The 22,500-nt window shown below is 46.9% G+C and overlaps 1 protein-coding gene across 1 annotated transcript in view; it reads left to right on the top strand.

Annotated features, from left to right (window-relative positions):
• Positions 1-22,500, top strand: part of anos1b (anosmin 1b) — a 194,582-nt gene that overhangs the window by 29,281 nt on the left and 142,801 nt on the right. The window contains exon 2 of the mRNA XM_052465113.1: positions 12,347-12,394. Within this exon, the coding sequence (XP_052321073.1) occupies positions 12,347-12,394 (48 nt within the window). The remainder of the gene's footprint in view (positions 1-12,346; positions 12,395-22,500) is intronic.

Genomic DNA, 22,500 nt, shown 5'->3' with positions numbered 1-22,500 from the left:
TGCGGGAATTCCACTAACGGTCCGTATGTAGCCAAAAGTAGCTGCTGCTCATTCTGTTTGCTTGAAAATTGATAAATGGTTAAAAAAGGTAAGGCCCGCGTCCATAGAGACACAAACGAGGTTAACTTATATTGGGAGTAGTGCCACAGTATGGGCAAAAGTACTGTCTCACACCTTTTTGTTTGCGCCGCCAATTGGGTACACTGCAGAATCCACCGAGAGGCTCTTGGGTACACTGCAGAATCCACCGAGAGGCTCTTGGGTACACTGCAGAATCCACCGAGAGGCTCTTGGGTACACTGCAGAATCCACCGAGAGGCTCTTGGGTACACTGCAGAATCCACCGAGAGGCTCTTGGGTACACTGCAGAATCCACCGAGAGGCTCTTGGGTACACTGCAGAATCCACCGAGAGGCTCTTGCTGCCCAAGGAATGTCTGACAGCTTGGAAGACGTTTTGGACACTACAGTGAAAATGGTTCTCTTTGTTAAAGCAAGGCCTCGGGACTCTCGTGTATTTTCTGCACTATGCAATGATATGGGCAGCGACCATGTAACGCTTTTACAACATACAGAAGAAGTGCGCTGGTTATCAAGGAGAAAAGTATTGACGCATTTTTTTTAAATTGAGAGACGAGCTTAAAGTTGTCTTTACTGACCATCATTTTCACTTGTCTGACCGCTGGCATGATGAGGAGTTTCACACACGACTGGCCTATCTGGGTGATGTTTTTTCTCACCTGAATGATTTGAATCTAGGATTACAGGGACTCTCCGCAACTATATTCAATATGCCGGACAAAACTGAAGCTATGATTAAGAAGTTGGAGCTCTTCTCTGTTTGCATTAACAAGGATAACACACAGGTCTTTCCATCATTGTATGACTTGTGTGTGTGCAAATTAACTCATGCTTAAGGACAATGTCAAATGTGATATAGCGAAGCCCCTGAGCGAGTTGGGTGTGCAATTACGCAGGTACTTTCCCGAAACGGATGACACAAGCAACTGGATTCATTATCCCTTTCATGCCCTGCCTCCAGTCCACTTACCGATATCTGAACAAGAGAACCTCATTGAAATTGCAACAAGCGGTTCTGTGAAAATTTAATTTAATCAGAAGCCACTGCCAGATTTCTGGATTGGGCTGCGCTCAGAGTATCCTGCCTTGGCAAATCGCGCTGTTAAGACACTGATGCTCTTTGCAACCAAGTACCTATGTGAGAGTAGATTCTCAGCCCTCACTAGAATGAAAACTAAATACAGGCACAGACTGTGTGTGGAAAATAATTTAAGACTGAGACTCTCTCCAATACAACTCAACATTGCAGAGTTATGTGCATCCTTTCAAGCATACCTTTCTCATTAACCTGTGGTGAGTAATTCACAATTTTCAATGAACATCTTATATGTAAGATGGCTAAATAAAGAGCAACATGATTGATTATTATTATTATATTATTATGTATGCCCTGGGCCTATAAGAGCTCTTTGTCACTTCCCACGAGCCGGGTTGTGACAAAAACTCACACTCATTCTTATGTTTAATAAATGTATCGTATAGTGTGTGTGTGTGGCAGGCTTACAATGATGGCAAAAAACAAAATTTGAGAGTGCTAGAGGGGGTACGCAGCTGGATGTTGAATGTTTGAAAGGGTACGGGACTATGAAAAGTTTGGGAACCACTTCTCTAGGGTGTCTAGATGGACTTTTTTATTTGTGGTCCTGGCAACAGGACCTTTTTTGGACCACCATTATTTTGGTCTAACTGAGATTTACCGCAGGGCCCAGGTCTGTGCAGAAGATCTAGGTGCTGCTGTAGGGCCTCCCTGGTTAGGGACAGAAGCACCAGATCACCAGCAAACAGTAGACAGTTGACTTCAGATTCTATTAGGGTGAGGCCAGGTGCTGCAGACTCTTCTAGTGCCCTCGCCAATTCATTGATATATATGTTGAAGAGGGTGGGGCTTAAGCTGTATCCCTGTCTCACCCCATGGCCCTGTGGATAGAAATGTGTGTGTTTTTTTTTGTCCGTTTTAACCCCACACTTGTTGTTAGTGTACACGGATTTTACAGCGTTATATGTTTTTCCCCCAGCACCACTGTCCTACAATTTGTCTAGCAGACCCTCATGCTAAATTGAGTCAAATGCTTTTTTGAAATCAACAAAGCATGAGAAGACATTGGCTTTGTTTTTGGTGTGTTTGTTTGTCAATTAGGGTGTGCAGGGTGAATACGTGGTCTGTCATACGGTAATTTGGTAAAAAGCCAGTTTGACATTTGCTCAGTACATTGTTTTCATTGAGGAAATGTACGAGTCTGCTGTTAATGATAATGCAGAGGATTTACCCAAGGTTGCTGTTGACGCATATCCCACGGTAGTTATTGGGGTCAAATTTGTCTCCACTTTTCTGGATTGGGGTGATCAGTCCTTGGTTCCAAATATTGGGGAAGATGCCAGCGCTAAGGATGATGTTAAAGAGCTTTAGTATAGCCAATTAGAATTTGTTGTCTGTGTATTTGATCATTTCATTTAAGATGCCATCAACACCACCAGCCTTTTTGTGTTGGAGGGTTTGTATTTTGTCTTGTAGTTCATTCAGTGAAATTGGAGAATCCAGTGGGTTCTGGTAGTCTTTAATAGTTGAGTCTAAGATTTGTATTTGATCATGTATATGTTTTTGCTGTTTGTTCTTTGGCATAGGTCCAAAAATATTGGAGAGGTGGTTTACCCAGACATCTCTGTTTTTGATAGATAACTCTTTGTGTTGTTGTTTGTTTTAGTGTGTTCCAGTTTCCCCAGAAGTGGTTAGATTCTCTGTATTGTGTTAGTGATTCAGCATAGTGAGGGCGTAGTCGGCTCAGGTTTTCTGGGTCTCTGTGTTTTTGGTTGGATACGTTTCTCAATTTCTTTCTTAGGTTGTTGCATTCTTCATTGAACCATTTGTCGTTGTTGTTGTTTTTCTTAGGTTGCCTGCTTGAATGTTTTAGATTTGATAGGGAAGCGGAGAGGTCAAATATACTCTTCTCTCACTTTCTCTTACCACCTCTTTACCCAGCACTATGTCAGAAAGCTAGTCATGCATACAAAGCCAGGATATTGAAAATCTATATTCCCTCAAATGCCAAGCAATGGAATAATAGTTGCAGTGGCAGAGGAAGGTTTATACAATTATTATACTGAGTAGACTACCTATCCTGACTACCTATACTGACTCCCTATACTGAGGAGACTACCTATACTGACTACCTATACTGAGTAGACTACCTATACTGACTACCTATACTGAGGAGACTACCTATACTGACTACCTATACTGAGTAGACTACATATACTGACTACCTATAAGGAGACTACCTATACTGACTACCTATACTGAAAGACTACCTATACTGACTACCTATACTGACTACCTATACTGAGTCGACTACCTATACTGACTACCTATACGGAGTGGACTACCCACACTGAGTAGACTACCTATACTGACTACCTATACTGAGTAGACTACCTATATTGACTACATATACTGAGTAGACTACCCATAATGAGTAGACTACATATACTGACTACCTATACTGAGTGGACTACATATACTGACTACCTATACTGAGTAGACTACCTACACTGACTACCTATACTGAGTGGACTACATATACTGACTACCTATACTGAGTAGACTACCTATACTGACTCCCTATACTGAGGAGACTACCTATACTGACTACCTATACTGAGTAGACTACCTATACTGACTACCTATACTGAGGAGACTACCTATACTGACTACCTATACTGAGTAGACTACATATACTGACTACCTATACTGAGTAGACTACCTACACTGACTACCTATACTTAGTACCTATACTGAGTAGACTACCTATCCTGACTACATATACTGACTAGACTACCTATCCTGACTACCTACACCGACTACCTATGCTGACTAGACTACCTATACTGACTACCTATACTGACTACCTATACTGACTACCTATACTGACTACCTATACTGAGTAGACTACCTAGCCTGACTACCTATACTGACTACCTATCCTGACTACCTATACTGAGTAGACTACCTATACTGACTACCTATACTGAGTAGACTACCTATATTGACTACATATACTGAGTAGACTACCCATAATGAGTAGACTACATATACTGACTACCTATACTGAGTGGACTACATATACTGACTACCTATACTGAGTAGACTACCTACACTGACTACCTATACTGACTATCTATACTGAGTGGACTACCTATACTGAGTAGACTACCTATACTGACTACCTATACTGACTATCTATACTGAGTGGACTACCTATACTGAGTAGACTACCTATACTGACTACCTATACTGACTATCTATACTGAGTGGACTACCTACACTGACTACCTATACTGACTATCTATACTGAGTGGACTACCTATACTGAGTAGACTACCTATACTGACTACCTATACTGACTATCTATACTGAGTGGACTACCTATACTGACTACCTATACTGACTATCTATACTGAGTGGACTACCTATACTGGCTCAAATGGCTCATCTTAAAGGTATACTCAGCAATATGACATCATCGTACACAGTTGGGTGACTTCCTGCTAACAATCAATAACAACCACAACAACAACAGAATTCGAAAACTTCCCAGGCTGCCAATATTGGCTCATCCCAATTTGCAAGTACGCCCACACGAAGAGCCAAATGTTGGGAGTCTTGGGTAGATTTGCATTTAGATTTAGTTGTTGTTGTTGGTTTCTGCGTTGCAGGAAGTTTCCCCACTGTGTGTGATGATGTGATTTGTCGTTTTGGTGAACTAGTCATGTCAGTGGAGCAGTGTGTGGGAATCCTCAGAGCCAAGCATGTAATTACCCAGTTATAGACATGAGCATGAGTCCCGTCACAGCCCGGAGGAAGTTCCGAGACTCTCATTCGGTCACTCTGTACCAGGCTACTGCTAACAGACACGGAGGCAATAAACCGGCCACTTTGTAGATTAGTATGTTTACAGGATGAGGGGGACCGCAAATAACAGCGCACAACAGAACCCAGCTCTGTGTCGCACTTGTGAGTGAGTCTCTATCATGTCGCTATCGGGAAATGCCCAGGAAAAAGGGTGAAAACCTCAACATTCTGGGTTTTCAGGGAAGTCATTATAGACACAGGCCTTATAGCTAGAGGAATCTCCACTATATATTATAGACACAGGCCTTATAGCTAGAGGAATCTCCACTATATATTATAGACACAGGCCTTATAGCTGGAGGAATCTCCACTATATATTATAGACACAGGCCTTATAGCTGGAGGAATCTCCACTATATATTATAGACACAGGCCTTATAGCTGGAGGAATCTCCACTATATATTATAGACACAGGCCTTATAGCTGGAGGAATCTCCACTATATATTATAGACACAGGCCTTATAGCTGGAGGAATCTCCACTATATATTATAGACACAGGCCTTATAGCTGGAGGAATCTCCACTATATATTATAGACACAGGCCTTATAGCTGGAGGAATCTCCACTATATATTATAGACACAGGCCTTATAGCTGGAGGAATCTCCACTAATATTATAGACACAGTAGCCTTATAGCTGGAGGAATGTCATATATATTATAGACACAGGCCTTATAGCTGGAGGAATCTCCACTATATATTATAGACACAGGCCTTATAGCTGGAATCTGTCACTATATATTATAGACACAGGCCTTATAGCTGGAGGTCTGTCATAATATTATAGACACAGGCCTTATAGCTGGAGGAATATCCATAGAGATATTATAGACTACAGGTCTGTCTAATATAATAGCTGGAGGAAGCTGGTCTGTATATATTATAGACACAGGCCTTATAGCTGGTCTGTCATAATATTATAGACACAGGATATAGCTGGTCTGTCATATATATTATAGACACAGTAGCCTTATAGCTGGAATGTCATATATATAGGCCTTATAGGTCTGTCACAGACAGGATCTAGCTGGTCTGTCATATATATAGCTGGAGGAGATCTAGCTGGTCTGTCATAATATTATAGAGACAGTAGATATAGCTGGTCTGTCACTATATATTATCACAGTAGCCTTAGCTGGCTGGATAATATCCACTATATACAGTAGATCTAGCTGGTCTGTCATAATATAATAGAGACAGTAGATCTAGCTGGTCACTCATAATATTATAGACACAGGATCTAGCTGGAGGTCTCCATAATATTATAGACACAGTAGATCTAGCTGGTCTCCATATATATTATAGACACAGGATATAGCTGGTCTCCAATATATATTATAGATCAGCTGGTCTGTCATAATATAGCTAGAGACAGTAGATCTAGCTGGTCTGTCATAATATTATAGAGACAGTAGATCTAGCTGGTCTGTCATATATATTATAGAGACAGGCCTTATATCTAGCTGGTCTGTCATAATATTATAGAGACAGGATATAGCTGGTCTGTCATAATATTATAGACACAGGCCTTATCTAGCTGGAGGTCTGTCATAATATATTATAGACACAGATCTAGCTGGTCTGTCATAATATTATAGACACAGGCCTTCTAGCTATATATAGGACATCTAGCTGGTCACTAATATAATAGACACAAGGAATCTCATATATATTAATAGACACAGTAGATCTAGCTGGTCTGTCATAATATAATAGAGACAGGCCTTCTAGCTGGTCTGTCATAATATAATAGAGACAGTAGATCTAGCTGGTCTGTCATAATATAATTATAGACACAGGTCTGTCATAATATAATAGAGACAGTAGATCTAGCTGGTCTGTCATAATATAACAGAGGCCAGTAGATCTAGGAGGTCTGTCATAATATATAGAGACAGTAGATCTAGCTGGTCTGTCATAATATAATAGAGACAGTAGATCTCTAGCTGGTCTGTCATAATATAATAGAGGCCTTATAGATCTAGCTGGTCTGTCATAATATAATATAGACACAGATAGCTAGCTGGTCTGTCATAATATTATAGACACAGGATCTAGCTGGTCTGGAATCTCCACTAATATAATAGAGACAGTAGATCTAGCTGGTCTGTCATAATATTATAGACACAGTAGATCTAGCTGGTCTGTCATAATATTATAGAGACAGTAGATCTAGCTGGTCTGTCATAATATTATAGACACAGTAGATCTAGCTGGTCTGTCATAATATTATAGACACAGTAGATCTAGCTGGTCTGTCATAATATTATAGACACAGTAGATCTAGCTGGTCTGTCATAATATTATAGACACAGTAGATCTAGCTGGTCTGTCATAATATTATAGACACAGTAGATCTAGCTGGTCTGTCATAATATTATAGACACAGTAGATCTAGCTGGTCTGTCATAATATTATAGAGACAGTAGATCTAGCTGGTCTGTCATAAGCTAGAGAGTAGATCCAGCTGGTCTGTCATAATATAATAGTAGATCACAGGTCTGTCATAATATTATAGAGCAGTAGATCTAGCTGGAATCTGTCACTAATATTATAGAGTAGACTAGCTGGTCCATAATATTATTATAGATCTAGCTGGTCTGTCATAATATTATAGACACAGGCCTTCTAGCTGGTCTGTCATAATATTATAGACACAGTAGATCTAGCTGGTCTGTCATAATATTATAGACACAGTAGCCTTCTAGCTGGTCTGTCATATATATAGAGAACATAGACACAGGTCTGTCATAATATAGCTAGAGGACAGTATCTAGCTGGTCTGTCATATATATTAGAGACACAGATCTAGCTGGTCTGGAATCTCCAATATATAGAGACAGTAGATCTAGCTGGTCTGTCATAATATTATAGACACAGTAGATCTAGCTGGTCTGTCATAATATTATAGACACAGGCCTTAGAGCTAGAGGTCTGTCATATATATTATAGACACAGGCCTTATAGCTGGTCTGTCATATATATTATAGACACAGTAGATCTTATAGCTGGTCTGTCATATATATTATAGACACAGGCCTTAGAGCTAGCTGGTCTGTCACTAATATTATAGACACAGTAGCCTTATAGCTGGTCTCCATATATATTATAGACACAGTAGCCTTATAGCTGGAGGTCTGTCACTAATATTATAGACACAGTAGATCTAGCTGGTCTGTCATAATATTATAGACACAGGCCTTATAGCTAGCTGGTCTGTCACTATATATTATAGACACAGGCCTTATAGCTGGAGGAATCTCCACTATATATTATAGACACAGGCCTTATAGCTAGCTGGTCTGTCATAATATTATAGACACAGTTATAGCTGGAGGAATCTGTATAATATTATAGACACAGGCCTTATAGCTAGAGGAATCTCCACTATATATTATAGACACAGGCCTTATAGCTGGAGGAATCTCCAGGGGGTACCGGTACAGAGTCAATGTGGAGGCTATATACAGGGGGGTACCGGTACAGAGTCAATGTGGAGGCTATATACAGGGGGGTACCGGTACAGAGTCAATGTGGAGGCTATATACAGGGGGTACCGGTACAGAGTCAATGTGGAGGCTATATACAGGGGGTACCGGTACAGAGTCAATGTGGAGGCTATATACAGGGGGGTACCGGTACAGAGTCAATGTGTGGGGGCACCGGTTAGTTGAGGTAATATGTACATGTAGGTAGAGTTATTAAGTAACTATGCATAGATGATAACAACAGAGTAGCAGTGGTGTAAAAGAGGTTGGGGAGGTTGGCAATGCAAATGTAACTTTATTGATTTTTACCCCCATCACTACTTTCCTCCCTCTCATACGGTATCCCCTTTTCCCTCGGTCTCCCCCCACCGAAGCCCTTCTGATACCGGCAGGTCTATACAGAGACAGAGAGAAAGGACAGCAATACTCCCTTGGGAAGAGTCATTCCCAGAGAAATTCCCATGAATGACAGAAGGGCATGTTGCTAGAGCAACAGGGGATAAATTAGATAAACAAAACAGAGCGTACACACACACACACACACTCACACACACACAAACACACACACACACACACACACACGCACGCACGCACGCACGCACGCACGCACGCACGCACACACACGCACACACACACACACACACACACACACACACACACACACACACACACACACACACACACACACACACACACACACACACACACACACACACACACACACACACACACAGAGTGTTGTTTTGGTAGGATTACAGTGACATTTTGAACCAGCTGTGTATCCATTTGAGTTCATGGAGAGGAGGTCTATCATCCTGTCTCAGATGCTGTGCAAACACACAAACACAGCCTTGATGTGTTGCGGATCCTGGAAGTTGCTATAGACTACTACAGCAGCAACCCCACGGCTTCCTCTCGTTCACCAATGTCCTTCAGCAGGGTTCACGACCCTCAATGACCCTGTCAATCAAGTCTTCTATTCAGAGTGAGTTCAAGACCCACACTATGAGGTTGGAATAATACTGTGAAATTGTGAAAATTATGAAAATGCCCTTTTAGTGTAAAAACTGTTGGAAATTTCAACCTGTTTTGGTGGGATGGAGTTTTTTGCCTTCTATGGTGACATCACCATGTGGTAAATGAGTTAATAGACCAATAAGAAAGAGAGTTCCAAACCTCTCTGCCAATAACAGCTAGTTTTCAGATTTCAGTCCTACAAACATTCGAAAAACAGCTGCATTGAACCTTTAAAGAGGGTCCTTCAGGCCTTAACAGCAGTCCACCAGAGGCCACAAATCATTCACTCAAGGCTACAAGTCCCACACAGAGCCTTCAGTCGACAGAGAGAGAAAACTCTGAGAGGAAGAGAGAAAATGAGGGGTGGGGAGAGAGAAAGATAGAAAGAGGAAGAGAGATAGTGAGAGAGAGAGAGAGAGATTATTTTTTCTTTGCCTCCTCCTCCAGCTCCTCCTCCTCCCCTTCCTCCTCCTCCTGCTCCTTCTCCCCCAATCCTCCTCCTCTTCTCCCTCTTACCATTCCTCCTCGTCCAGCTCCTCCTCCACCTCCTCCTCCCCCCTACTCTTCCTCCTCCTTTTTCCTCACCTCTCTTATAATGACATCTAAACACTGTGTTGCTGCTGTGTTTTTCACCTCCCATTCCTCTTTCCTTCACTCGTTACAGCCTCTTAATTATGGGGGTTGGTCTTTCTCCTTCGTTGCTTCTGTTGGTCTCATCATGTGGCTGCTGGGTTAAGTAGCTTATTAAATCCTGTGGGGTGGTGTGAACCTTTAGCATTCCTGCTGAGATCAGTGCCCCCTGTGCACCCTTAGAACCTGACCCCACTAACACAATGGCTATTCTTCTTTCTGTTCCTCTTTGTGGTAATTAAGACCAAGGCGGTATGTGCATGTACGTGTAAAAGACTGAGGTAAGTGAATGTTATAAGTAGTGGGAGAGGATGATCCTGCGTTGGGGGTAAACATTGCTCACTCAGAGGGAGAGAGTGTCTTGGCCTCGTTAGTAAGGCTTATCACCCGCTCAGGGCTTTCTGCTTTAATTGGTGTTTTTTTTTTCATCTTTGAGGTAGAATGGGGATGGATCATCCTGTCACTGGTCGGCCCAAAGGCCATCTTTACATCACCGAGCCTCCCGAGTCGACACTGCGCTTTTAAGAAGGAATCTAAAAGCTTGACTTTACAGCCCTGTTTATTGTGTCAGTGTTTCTCTCTCCGTGATGTCTGTATCAGACCATCCCTAGAGGAGTTGCCAACAAACGTATCCAGGATATTGTTTGTTCAAGCTAGCTTTCTTTCCTGCTGAAAAGCGGATGTGGGAACTCCGCTGAGGAGAATTATTTTACGTTCGTATCAGACAGACAATGACACTTATTCTCCTCTCAAGTGGAAGAGTTCAACATCCACTATATATACACAATTATGTGGACAACCGCTCAAATGAGTGGATTCGACTATTTCAGCCACACCCATTACTAACACCTGTATAAAATCGAGCACACAGCCAATCTCTTTCGACAAACAGTAGAATGGCCTTACTGAAGAGCTCCGTGACTTTCAACGTGGCACCATCATAGGATGCCACCTTTCCAACTAGTCAGTTCGTCAAATTAATATGTCCTCAGATGCACTACTGAGCTCCTAACGGCCTCTGGAAGCAACTTCCACACAAGAACTGTTCGTCTGGTGCTTCATGAAATGGGTTTCCATGGCCGAGCAGCCGCACACAAGCCTCAGATCACCATGCGCAACGCCAAGCATCGGCTGGACTGGTGTAAAAGCGATCTTTGGTGTGATGAATCACACTTCACTATCTGGTAGTCCAACGGACGAATATTGGTTTGGCGGATGTCAGGAGAACGCTACCTGCCCAAATGCATAGTGCCAACTGTAAAGTTTGGTGGAGGAGGAATAATGGTCTGGGTCTGTTTTCCATGGTTCAGGCTTGGCCCCTTAGTTCCAGTGAAGGGAAATCCTAACGCTACAGCATACATATGCTGAATTTCTGAATGGAAGCAAGTCCCTGCAGCAATATTCCAAAATCTAGTGAAAAGCCTTCCCAGAAGAGTGTTATAGCAGCACAGCACAGGGGGGTAACTCCATATTAATGCCCATGATTTTGGAATGAGATGTTGCTCATGTAGTGTACATTTGTTTAATGCTGGTGTTTTGGGACAATTATGTTAACTTTTATCTCAAAAGTGTATAGACTCACCAGAGATGGAACCTATAGGATTTTTTATTTTAACCTTTATCAAACTAGGCAAGTCAGTTAAGAACAAATTCTTATTTACAATGATGGCCTACCGGGGAAGAGTGGGTTAACTGCCTTGTTCAGGGGAAGAACGACAGATTTTTACCTTGTCAGCTCGGGGATTCGATCCAGCAACCTTTCAGTTACTGGCCCAACACTCTAACCACAAGGCTGCCTGCTGCCCCACTTGCCATTAGTCCTGTTAGTCCGTGATGGTCCTCTCTCTACTGTTCACCAGTGGTATTTGAGGACCTACCTACCTGTGGTCACTGGTCAGGTGATGACTCACGCCCGTTACCGTGGTTTCACGCTGGGGCGTAGCCTGCAATGTTGACTAAGGACTGTCCTCGCCGAGGCCTGAACCCACTTCCATTCAGAGACGTAAAACTGGTCTGGGTCTGGTCTGGGTCTTTGCACCACAGCCATGAATCAAAGGAAGAGGCGTTCCAGAAAGGGCATTGTGGTGTGTGGCTGTCCCCAGAAACACATATTTTATGTGTTGTTGAATTTGTAATATTGAATTGCTGAAGTAAAGCTGTGTGAAAGAGTGTGGTTTATTTCAGTGATTCCTCAGTTTATTTGTTTTTTTTCTGCCTTGCAGAGTGATGACGTCTTGGGCTGGTGTGAGAGCCACCGGAGGTGTTCACAGGTAAGAAAACACCTGTAGAATAGGTCTCTGTGTGTGTGTGTGTGTGTGTGTGTGTGTGTGTGTGTGTGTGTGTGTGTGTGTGTGTGTGTGTGTGTGTGTGTGTGTGTGTGTGTGTGTGTGTGTGTGTGTGTGTGTGTGTGTGTGTGTGTGCCAGTGTGTGTGTGTGCCAGTGTGTGTGTGTGTGTGCCAGTGTGTGCCAGTGTGTGTGTGTGTGCCAGTGTGTGCCAGTGTGTGCCAGTGTGTGCCAGTGTGTGCCAGTGTGTGCCAGTGTGTGTGTGTGCCAGTGTGTGTGCCAGTGTGTGCCAGTGTGTGCCAGTGTGTGTGTGTGCCAGTGTGTGGTGTGCCAGTGTGTGTGTGTGCCAGTGTGTGTGTGTGCCAGTGTGTGCCAGTGTGTGTGTGTACCAGTGTGTGTGTGTGCCAGTGTGTGCCAGTGTGTGTGTGTGCCAGTGTGTGTGTGTGCCAGTGTGTGCCAGTGTGTGTGTGTGCCAGTGTGTGGTGTGCCAGTGTGTGGTGTGCCAGTGTGTGTGTGTGCCAGTGTGTGTGTGTGCCAGTGTGTGCCAGTGTGTGTGTGTACCAGTGTGTGTGTGTGCCAGTGTGTGCCAGTGTGTGTGTGTGCCAGTGTGTGCCAGTGTGTGTGTGTACCAGTGTGTGTGTGTGCCAGTGTGTGCCAGTGTGTGTGTGTGCCAGTGTGTGGTGTGCCAGTGTGTGGTGTGCCAGTGTGTGTGTGTGCCAGTGTGTGTGTGTGCCAGTGTGTGCCAGTGTGTGTGTGTGCCAGTGTGTGGTGTGCCAGTGTGTGGTGTGCCAGTGTGTGTGTGTGCCAGTGTGTGTGTGTGCCAGTGTGTGCCAGTGTGTGTGTGTACCAGTGTGTGGTGTGCCAGTGTGTGTGTGCCAGTGTGTGTGTGTGCCAGTGTGTGCCAGTGTGTGTGTGTACCAGTGTGTGTGTGTGCCAGTGTGTGCCAGTGTGTGCCACAGACACAGACACAGACACAGAGAGAGAGGCTCACTCATGCAGCTATTCAGTTCGCATCATAGGGTGTTCAGGGGGGATATTGTTCCCTCCCTCAGGTCAAGGTTTGGGTCAGGGATCCCCCTCCCTCTCTCCCATTCCTCTCTTCCCCTCCCTCTCTCCCCCCCTCCCTCTCTCCCATTCCTCTCTTCCCTCCCTCTCTCCCATTCCCTCTTCCCCTCCTCTCTTCCCTCCCTCTCTCCCATTCCCTCTCTTCCCTCCCTCTCTCCCCTCCCTCTCTCCCATTCCTCTCTTCCCCTCCCTCTCTCCCCTCCCTCTCTCCCCTCCCTCTCTCCCATTCCTCTCTTCCCCTCCCTCTCTCCCCTCCCCCTCTCTCCCATTCCTCTCTTCCCTCTCTTCCCCTCTCTCCCATTCCTCCCCTCCCCCTCTCTCCCCTCCCTCTCTCCCATTCCTCTCTTCCCCTCCCTCTCTCCCTCCCCTCTCTCTCCCCTCCCTCCCTCTTCCCCTCCCTCTCTCCCCTCCCTCTCTCCCATTCCTCTCTTCCCCTCCCTCTCTCCCCTCCCTCTCTCCCATTCCTCTCTTCCCCTCCCTCTCTCCCCTCCCTCTCTCCCATCCCTCTCTTCCCTCCCTCTCTCCCCTCCCTCTCTCCCACTCCTCTCTTCCCCTCCCTCTCTTCCCCTCCCTCTCTCCCCTCCCTCTCTCCCATTCCTCTCTTCCCCTCCCTCTCTCCCCTCCCTCTCTCCCATTCCTCTCTTCCCCTCCCTCTCTCCCCTCCCTCTCTCCCATCCCTCTCTTACCTCCCTCTCTCCCATCCCTCTCTTCCCCTACATCTCTCCCCTCCCTAGTTCCCTCCATACTCCCCTCCTCCCTACTACATATTATCCTGATTAAAGTCAGCATCTTGGATCGCTCCCCAGTGAACCAATAAACTTCAGGCATTCCCCAGTGAACCAATAAACTTCAGGCATTCCCCAGTGAACCAATAAACTTCAGGCATTCCCCAGTGAACCAATAACCTTGGGTCCTTCCCCAGTGAACCAATAACCTTGGGTCCTTCCCCAGTGAACCAATAACCTTGGGTCCTTCCCCAGTGAACCAATAAACGTCAGGCATTCCCCAGTGAACCAATAACCTTGGGTCCTTCCCCAGTGAACCAATAAACTTCAGGCATTCCCCAGTGAACCAATAACCTTGGGTCCTTCCCCAGTGAACCAATAACCTTGGGTCCTTCCCCAGTGAACCAATAACCTTGGGTCCTTCCCCAGTGAACCAATAACCTTGGGTCCTTCCCCAGTGAACCAATAACCCTGGGTCCTTCCCCAGTGAACCAATAACCTTGGGTCTTTCCCCAGGGAACCAATAACCTTGGGTCCTTCCCCAGTGAACCAATAACCTTGAAAGCGGTCTGTTTTCAGTCTCAGACAGTCTCTCTCTCTCATACAGCCAATCGATGCTGAGTCCTATATTGAGAGGAGCGAGAGTAGGAGAAAGCGGTCTGTTTTCAGTCTCAGACAGTCTCTCTCTCATACAGCCGATCGATGCTGAGTCCTATATATCCACTATGGTGCTGTGACACTTTTATGTGCTTCGTGAGAATAAGCAGGTTGGTGACTCATAATTGGTTCCCTTAGAGGGTAATAAAGAGGAAGGTCAAAAATGTGTGTGTGTCTGAGTGTGTGTGTGTATGTGTGCATTTGTGAGTGTGTGTGTTTGAGTGTGTGTGTGTGTGTGTGTGTGTGTGTGTGTGTGTGTGTGTGTGTGTGTGTGTTAGAGCATGTGTGTGTTTGAGCATGTGTGTGTGTGTGTGTGTGTGTGTGTGTGTGTGTGTGTGTGTGTGTGTGTGTGTGTGTGTGTGTGTGTGTGTGTGTGTGTGTGTGTGTGTGTGTGTGTGTGTGTGTGTGTGTGTGTGTGTGTGTGTGTGTGTGTGTGAATGAGCATGTGTGTGTTTGTGTGTGTGTGTGTTTGAGCGTGTGTGTTTGAGCGTGTGTGTGTTTGAGTGTATGTGTGTTTGAGCGTGTGTGTGTGTGAATGAGCATGTGTGTGTTTGAGAGTGTGTGTGTGTGTGTGTGTATGTGAGTGTGTGTTTGAGCGTGTGTGTGTGTGTGTGTGTGTGTGTGTATGTATGTATGTATGTATGTATGTGTGTGTGTGTGTGTGTGTGTGTGTGTGTGTGTGTGTGTGTGTGTGTGTGTGTGTGTGTGTGTGTATGTGAGTGTGTGTTTGAGCGTGTGTGTGTGTATGTGTGTGTGTGTGTGTGTGTGTGTGTGTGTGTGTGTGTGTGTGTGTGTGTGTGTGTGTGTGTGTGTGTGTGAATGAGCATGTGTGTGTTTGTGTGTGTGTGTGTTTGAGCGTGTGTGTGTGTTTGAGCGTGTGTGTGTGTTTGAGTGTATGTGTGTTTGAGCGTGTGTGTGTGTGAATGAGCATGTGTGTGTTTGAGAGTGTGTGTGTGTGTGTGTGTATGTGAGTGTGTGTTTGAGCGTGTGTGTGTGTGTGTGTGTGTGTGTGTGTGTGTGTGTGTGTGTGTGTGTGTGTGTGTGTGTGTGTGTGTGTGTGTGTGTGTGTGTGTGTGTGTGTGTGTGTGTGTGTGTGTGTGTGTGTGTGTGTGTGTGTGTGTGTGTGTGTGTGTGTGTGTGTGTGTGTGTGTGTGTGTGTGTGTGTGTGTGTGTGTGTGTGTGTGTGTGTGTGTGTGTGTGTGTGTGTGTGCGTGAGTGTGTCACAGTAGATAAGAATGCATAGTCCCCTGTTCGTTGCCGCCACTGCCTTCTAGGTGCTTTTGATAGACGTCAAACAGTCTTCAGTGACTAAACAGTCTTCAGTGACTAAACAGTCTTCAGTGACTAAACAGTCTTCAGTGACTAAACAGTCTTCAGTGACTGGTCTTCAGTGACTAAACTGTCTTCAGTGACTAAACAGTCTTCAGTGACTAAACAGTCTTCAGTGACTAAACAGTCTTCAGTGACTGGTCTTCAGTGACTAAACAGTCTTCAGTGACTAAACTGTCTTCAGTGACTAAACAGTCTTCAGTGACTAAACAGTCTTCAGTGACTAAACAGTCTTCAGTGACTGGTCTTCAGTGACTAAACAGTCTTCAGTGACTAAACAGTCTTCAGTGACTAAACAGTCTTCAGTGACTAAACAGTCTTCAGTGACTAAACAGTCTTCAGTGACTAAACTGTCTTCAGTGACTAAACAGTCTTCAGTGACTAAACAGTCTTCAGTGACTGGTCTTCAGTGACTGGTCTTCAGTGACTGGTCTTCAGTGACTAAACAGTATTCAGTGACTGGGAGCAGACGGGGTTAAACAGATGGAGTGACTGGGAGCAGACGGGTTTAAACGGATGGAGTGACTGGGAGCAGACGGGGTTAAACGGATGGAGTGACTGGGAGCAGACGGGGTTAAACGGATGGAGTGACTGGGAGCAGACGGGGTTAAACGGATGGAGTGACTGGGAGCAGACGGGGTTAAACGGATGGAGTGACTGGGAGCAGACGGGGTTAAACGGATGGAGTGACTGGGAGCAGACGGGGTTAAACGGATGGAGTGACTGGGAGCAGACAGGGTTAAACGGATGGAGTGACTGGGAGCAGACGGGGTTAAACGGATGGAGTGACTGGGAGCAGACAGGGTTAAACGGATGGAGTGACTGGGAGCAGACGGGGTTAAACGGATGGAGTGACTGGGAGCAGACTGGGTTAAACGGATGGAGTGACTGGGAGCAGACAGGGTTAAACGGATGGAGTGACTGGGAGCAGACAGGGTTAAACGGATGGAGTGACTGGGAGCAGACGGGGTTAAACGGATGGAGTGACCGGGAGCAGACTGGGTTAAACGGATGGAGTGACTGGGAGCAGACGGGGTTAAACAGATGGAGTGACTGGGAGCAGACGGGGTTAAACAGATGGAGTGACTGGGAGCAGACTGGGTTAAACGGATGGAGTGACTGGGAGCAGACGGGGTTAAACGGATGGAGTGACTGGGAGCAGACAGGGTTAAACGGATGGAGTGACTGGGAGCAGACGGGGTTAAACGGATGGAGTGACTGGGAGCAGACGGGGTTAAACGGATGGAGTGACTGGGAGCAGACAGGGTTAAACAGATGGAGTGACTGGGAGCAGACGGGGTTAAACGGATGGAGTGACTGGGAGCAGACGGGGTTAAACGGATGGAGTGACTGGGAGCAGACGGGGTTAAACGGATGGAGTGACTGGGAGCAGACTGGGTTAAACGGATGGAGTGACTGGGAGCAGACGGGGTTAAACGGATGTGACTGGGAGCAGACGGGGTTAAACAGATGGAGTGACTGGGAGCAGACGGGGTTAAACGGATGTGACTGGGAGCAGACGGGGTTAAACGGATGGAGTGACTGGGAGCAGACGGGGTTAAACGGATGGAGTGACTGGGAGCAGACAGGGTTAAACAGATGGAGTGACTGGGAGCAGACGGGGTTAAACGGATGGAGTGACTGGGAGCAGACTGGGTTAAACAGATGGAGTTACTGGGAGCAGACAGGGTTAAACGGATGGAGTGACTGGGAGCAGACTGGGTTAAACAGATGGAGTTACTGGGAGCAGACGGGGTTAAACGGATGGAGTGACTGGGAGCAGACGGGGTTAAACGGATGGAGTGACTGGGAGCAGACTGGGTTAAACGGATGGAGTGACTGGGAGCAGACGGGGTTAAACGGATGGAGTTACTGGGAGCAGACGGGGTTAAACGGATGGAGTGACTGGGAGCAGACGGGGTTAAACGGATGGAGTGACTGGGAGCAGACTGGGTTAAACGGATGGAGTGACTGGGAGCAGACGGGGTTAAACGGATGTGACTGGGAGCAGACGGGGTTAAACAGATGGAGTGACTGGGAGCAGACTGGGTTAAACGGATGGAGTGACTGGGAGCAGACGGGGTTAAACGGATGTGACTGGGAGCAGACGGGGTTAAACGGATGGAGTGACTGGGAGCAGACAGGGTTAAACGGATGGAGTGACTGGGAGCAGACGGGGTTAAACGGATGGAGTGACTGGGAGCAGACGGGGTTAAACGGATGGAGTGACTGGGAGCAGACGGGGTTAAACGGATGTGACTGGGAGCAGACGGGGTTAAACGGATGGAGTGACTGGGAGCAGACGGGGTTAAACGGATGTGACTGGGAGCAGACGGGGTTAAACAGATGGAGTGACTGAAATGGAGGAAGTCTTCTCCTCTCCTTATTATCTCAGGTTTCCTCCGCTCACGTCACAGAGCCTCCTCTCATGTCCAGGCGTATGGATATCTCCCTCAGACACACACAGACACACACACACACACACACACACACACACACACACACACACACACACACACACACACACACACACACACACACACACACACACACACATATACACACACACCCACGCTCAAACACACACTCACATACACTCACACACACACACACACACACACGCTCAAAACACACACACACACTCAAACACACACACACACACACGCTCAAACACACTCACACACACACACACACACACACACACACACACACACACACACACACACACACACACACACACACACACACACACACACACACACACACACACACACACACACACTCAAAAACACACACTCAAACACACACACACACACGCTCAAACAACACACACACACACACACACACACACACACGCACACACACACACACACACACACACACACACACACACACACACACATTTACATTACATTTACATTTAAGTCATTTAGCAGACGCTCTTATCCAGAGCGACTTACAAATTGGTGCATACACCTTATGACAACCAGTGGAACAGCCACTTGCATCTAAATCTTGTTGGGGGGGAGAAGGGGGGTGAGAAGGATTACTTACCCTTACTTACCCTATCCTAGGTATTCCTTGAAGAGGTGGGGTTTCAGGTGTCTCCGGAAGGTGGTGATTGACTCCGCTGTCCTGGCGTCGTGAGGGAGTTTGTTCCACCATTGGGGGCCAGAGCAGCGAACAGTTTTGACTGGGCTGAGCGGGAACTGTACTTCCTCAGTGGTAGGGAGGCGAGCAGGCCAGAGGTGGATGAACGCAGTGCCCTTGTTTGGGTGTAGGGCCTGATCAGAGCCTGGAGGTACTGAGGTGCCGTTCCCCTCACAGCCCGTAGGCGAGCACCATGGTCTTGTAGCGGATGCGAGCTTCAACTGGAAGCCAGTGGAGAGAGCGGAGGAGCGGGGTGACGTGAGAGAACTTGGGAAGGTTGAACACCAGACGGGCTGCGGCGTTCTGGATGAGTTGTAGGGTTTAATGGCACAGGCAGGGAGCCCAGCCAACAGCGAGTTGCAGTAATCAAGACGGGAGATGACAAGTGGCTGGATTAGGACCTGCGCCGCTTCCTGTGTGAGGCAGGGTCGTACTCTGCGGATGTTGTAGAGCATGAACCTACAGGAACGGGACACCGCCTTGATGTTAGTTGAGAACGTCAGGGTGTTGTCCAGGATCACGCCAAGGTTCTTAGCGCTCTGGGAGGAGGACACAATGGAGTTGTCAACCGTGATGGCGAGATCATGGAACGGGCAGTCCTTCCCGGGAGGAAGAGGAGCTCCGTCTTGCTGAGGTTCAGCTTGAGGTGGTGATCCGTCATCCACACTGATATGTCTGCCAGACATGCAGAGATGCGATTCGCCACCTGGTCATCAGAAGGGGGAAAGGAGAAGATTAATTGTGTGTCGTCTGCATAGCAATGATAGGAGAGACCATGTGAGGTTATGACAGAGCCAAGTGACTTGGTGTATAGCGAGAATAAGAGAGGGCCTAGAACAGAGCCCTGGGGACACCAGTGGTGAGAGCGCGTGGTGAGGAGACAGATTCTCGCCACGCCACCTGGTAGGAGCGACCTGTCAGGTAGGACGCAACAAGCGTGGGCCGCGCCGGAGATGCCCAACTCGGAGAGGGTGGAGAGGAGGATCTGATGGTTCACAGTATCGAAGGCAGCCGATAGGTCTAGAAGGATGAGAGCAGAGGAGAGAGAGTTAGCTTTAGCAGTGCGGAGCGCCTCCGTGATACAGAGAAGAGCAGTCTCAGTTGAATGACTAGTCTTGAAACCTGACTGATTTGGATCAAGAAGGTCATTCTGAGAGAGATAGCGGTAGAGCTGGCCAAGGACGGCACGCTCAAGAGTTTTGGAGAGAAAAGAGAGAAGGGATACTGGTCTGTAGTTGTTGACATCGGAGGGATCGAGTGTAGGTTTTTTCAGAAGGGGTGCAACTCTCGCTCTCTTGAAGACGGGAGGGACGTAGCCAGCGGTCAGGGATGAGTTGATGAGCGAGGTGAGGTAAGGGAGAAGGTCTCCGGAAATGGTCTGGAGAAGAGAGGAGGGGATAGGGTCAAGCGGGCAGGTTGTTGGGCGGCCGGCCGTCACAAGACGCGAGATTTCATCTGGAGAGAGAGGGGAGAAAGAGGTCAGAGCATAGGGTAGGGCAGTGTGGGCAGAACCAGCAGTGTCGTTTGACTTAGCAAACGAGGATCGGATGTCATCGACCTTCTTTTCAAAATGGTTGACGAAGTCATCTGCAGAGAGGGAGGAGGGAGGGGGAGGATTCAGGAGGGAGGAGAAGGTGGCAAAGAGCTTCCTAGGGTTAGAGGCAGATGCTTGGAATTTAGAATGGTAGAAAGTGGCTTTAGCAGCAGAGACAGAGGAGGAAAATGTAGAGAGGAGGGAGTGAAAGGATGCCAGGTCCGCAGGGAGGCGAGTTTTCCTCCATTTCCGCTCGGCTGCCCGGAGCCCACACACACACACACACACACACACACACACACACACACACACACACACACACACACACACACACACACACACACACACACATACACACACACACATATACACACACACCCACGCTCAAACACACACTCACATACACACACACTCACACACACACACACACACACACGCTCAAAACACACACACAGACACACACACACGCTCAACACACACACACACACACACACACACACACACACACACACACACACACACACACACACACACACACACACACACACACGCTCAAACACTCACATATACACACACACACACACACACGCTCAAACACACACACACACACACACACACACCAGCAAGGCATGCATGCAGGCATACACACCAACCCCCCTCCCCTCCCCAGGCAGCCGAGAATCCAAGTGGACTGTGTCGATGAAGCCAGTGTGGATGCGGCCAGCCAGGTAGTCATCACAGCTGGATGGACTAATAATCAAGTAAACATGGTTAGTTTGGCTCGTTAAGGCTAATGGTCTGAGCCTGACTGATGTGGCCAACACACACACACACACACACACATACACACACACTCACACACTCACACACAAAGCACCCTCCCCCGAGCAGTCAACCAGCCTAGCCAGCCCAAGGAAGAGAGAGGAGAGGAGAGGAGAGGAGAGGAGAGGAGAGGAGAGAGGAGAGGAGAGGAGAGAGGAGAGCAGAGAGGAGAGCAGAGAGGAGAGAGGAGAGTGGAAAGGAGAGGAAAGGGGAGAGGAGAGGAAAGGAGAGGGGAGAGGGGGAGGAGAGGAGAAGGGAGAGGAGAGAGGAGAGGAGAGGAGAGAGGAGAGGGGAAAGGAGAGGAAAGTGGAGAGGAGAGGAAAGGAGAGAGGAGAGTGGAGAGGAGAGAGGAGAGGGGAGAGGAGAGAGGAGGGGTGTGGGTTTAAAAGGGTCTGTCTAAGGTAGAGCCTCCTCTCTCTCTCTCTCTCTCTGTGTGTGAAGGCCATTCCCACACTAAGTATTGGAGCTGGTCTAATTGTTTTCAGATGGAGGTTATCCTCCCACTCTCCCTCCAATAATAGGTCAAGTAAATGTTGTGCTTCTTGTAAAAATAACGACAGGCATTTTACATCCTCCCTGGACCGACTCGGAACCAACAGCTTTTCTTGAAGAGAGGCAAGAAATGAGCTGCTGTTTATTCGCTTAAGCTGTCGTACCAGGAAGTCTTGTGTTTTTTTCCCAATGTGCATTTTCCCTCCTCTCCTCCTCTCCTTCGTGCTAATTTATTGTTTGGTTTTTAAAGTTTCCATGCTTCTTTATTTTTGCACACAACACAGTATACTGCAGCCTCGCTCCAGAAATTGACTGTATA

Source organism: Oncorhynchus keta, chromosome 1, assembly GCF_023373465.1.
Source record: "Oncorhynchus keta strain PuntledgeMale-10-30-2019 chromosome 1, Oket_V2, whole genome shotgun sequence".
In the NCBI taxonomy this organism is placed as follows: domain Eukaryota; kingdom Metazoa; phylum Chordata; class Actinopteri; order Salmoniformes; family Salmonidae; genus Oncorhynchus; species Oncorhynchus keta.
Note: the sequence above shows the minus strand (reverse complement) of the source record. Positions and strands in the feature narration are given on the sequence as shown.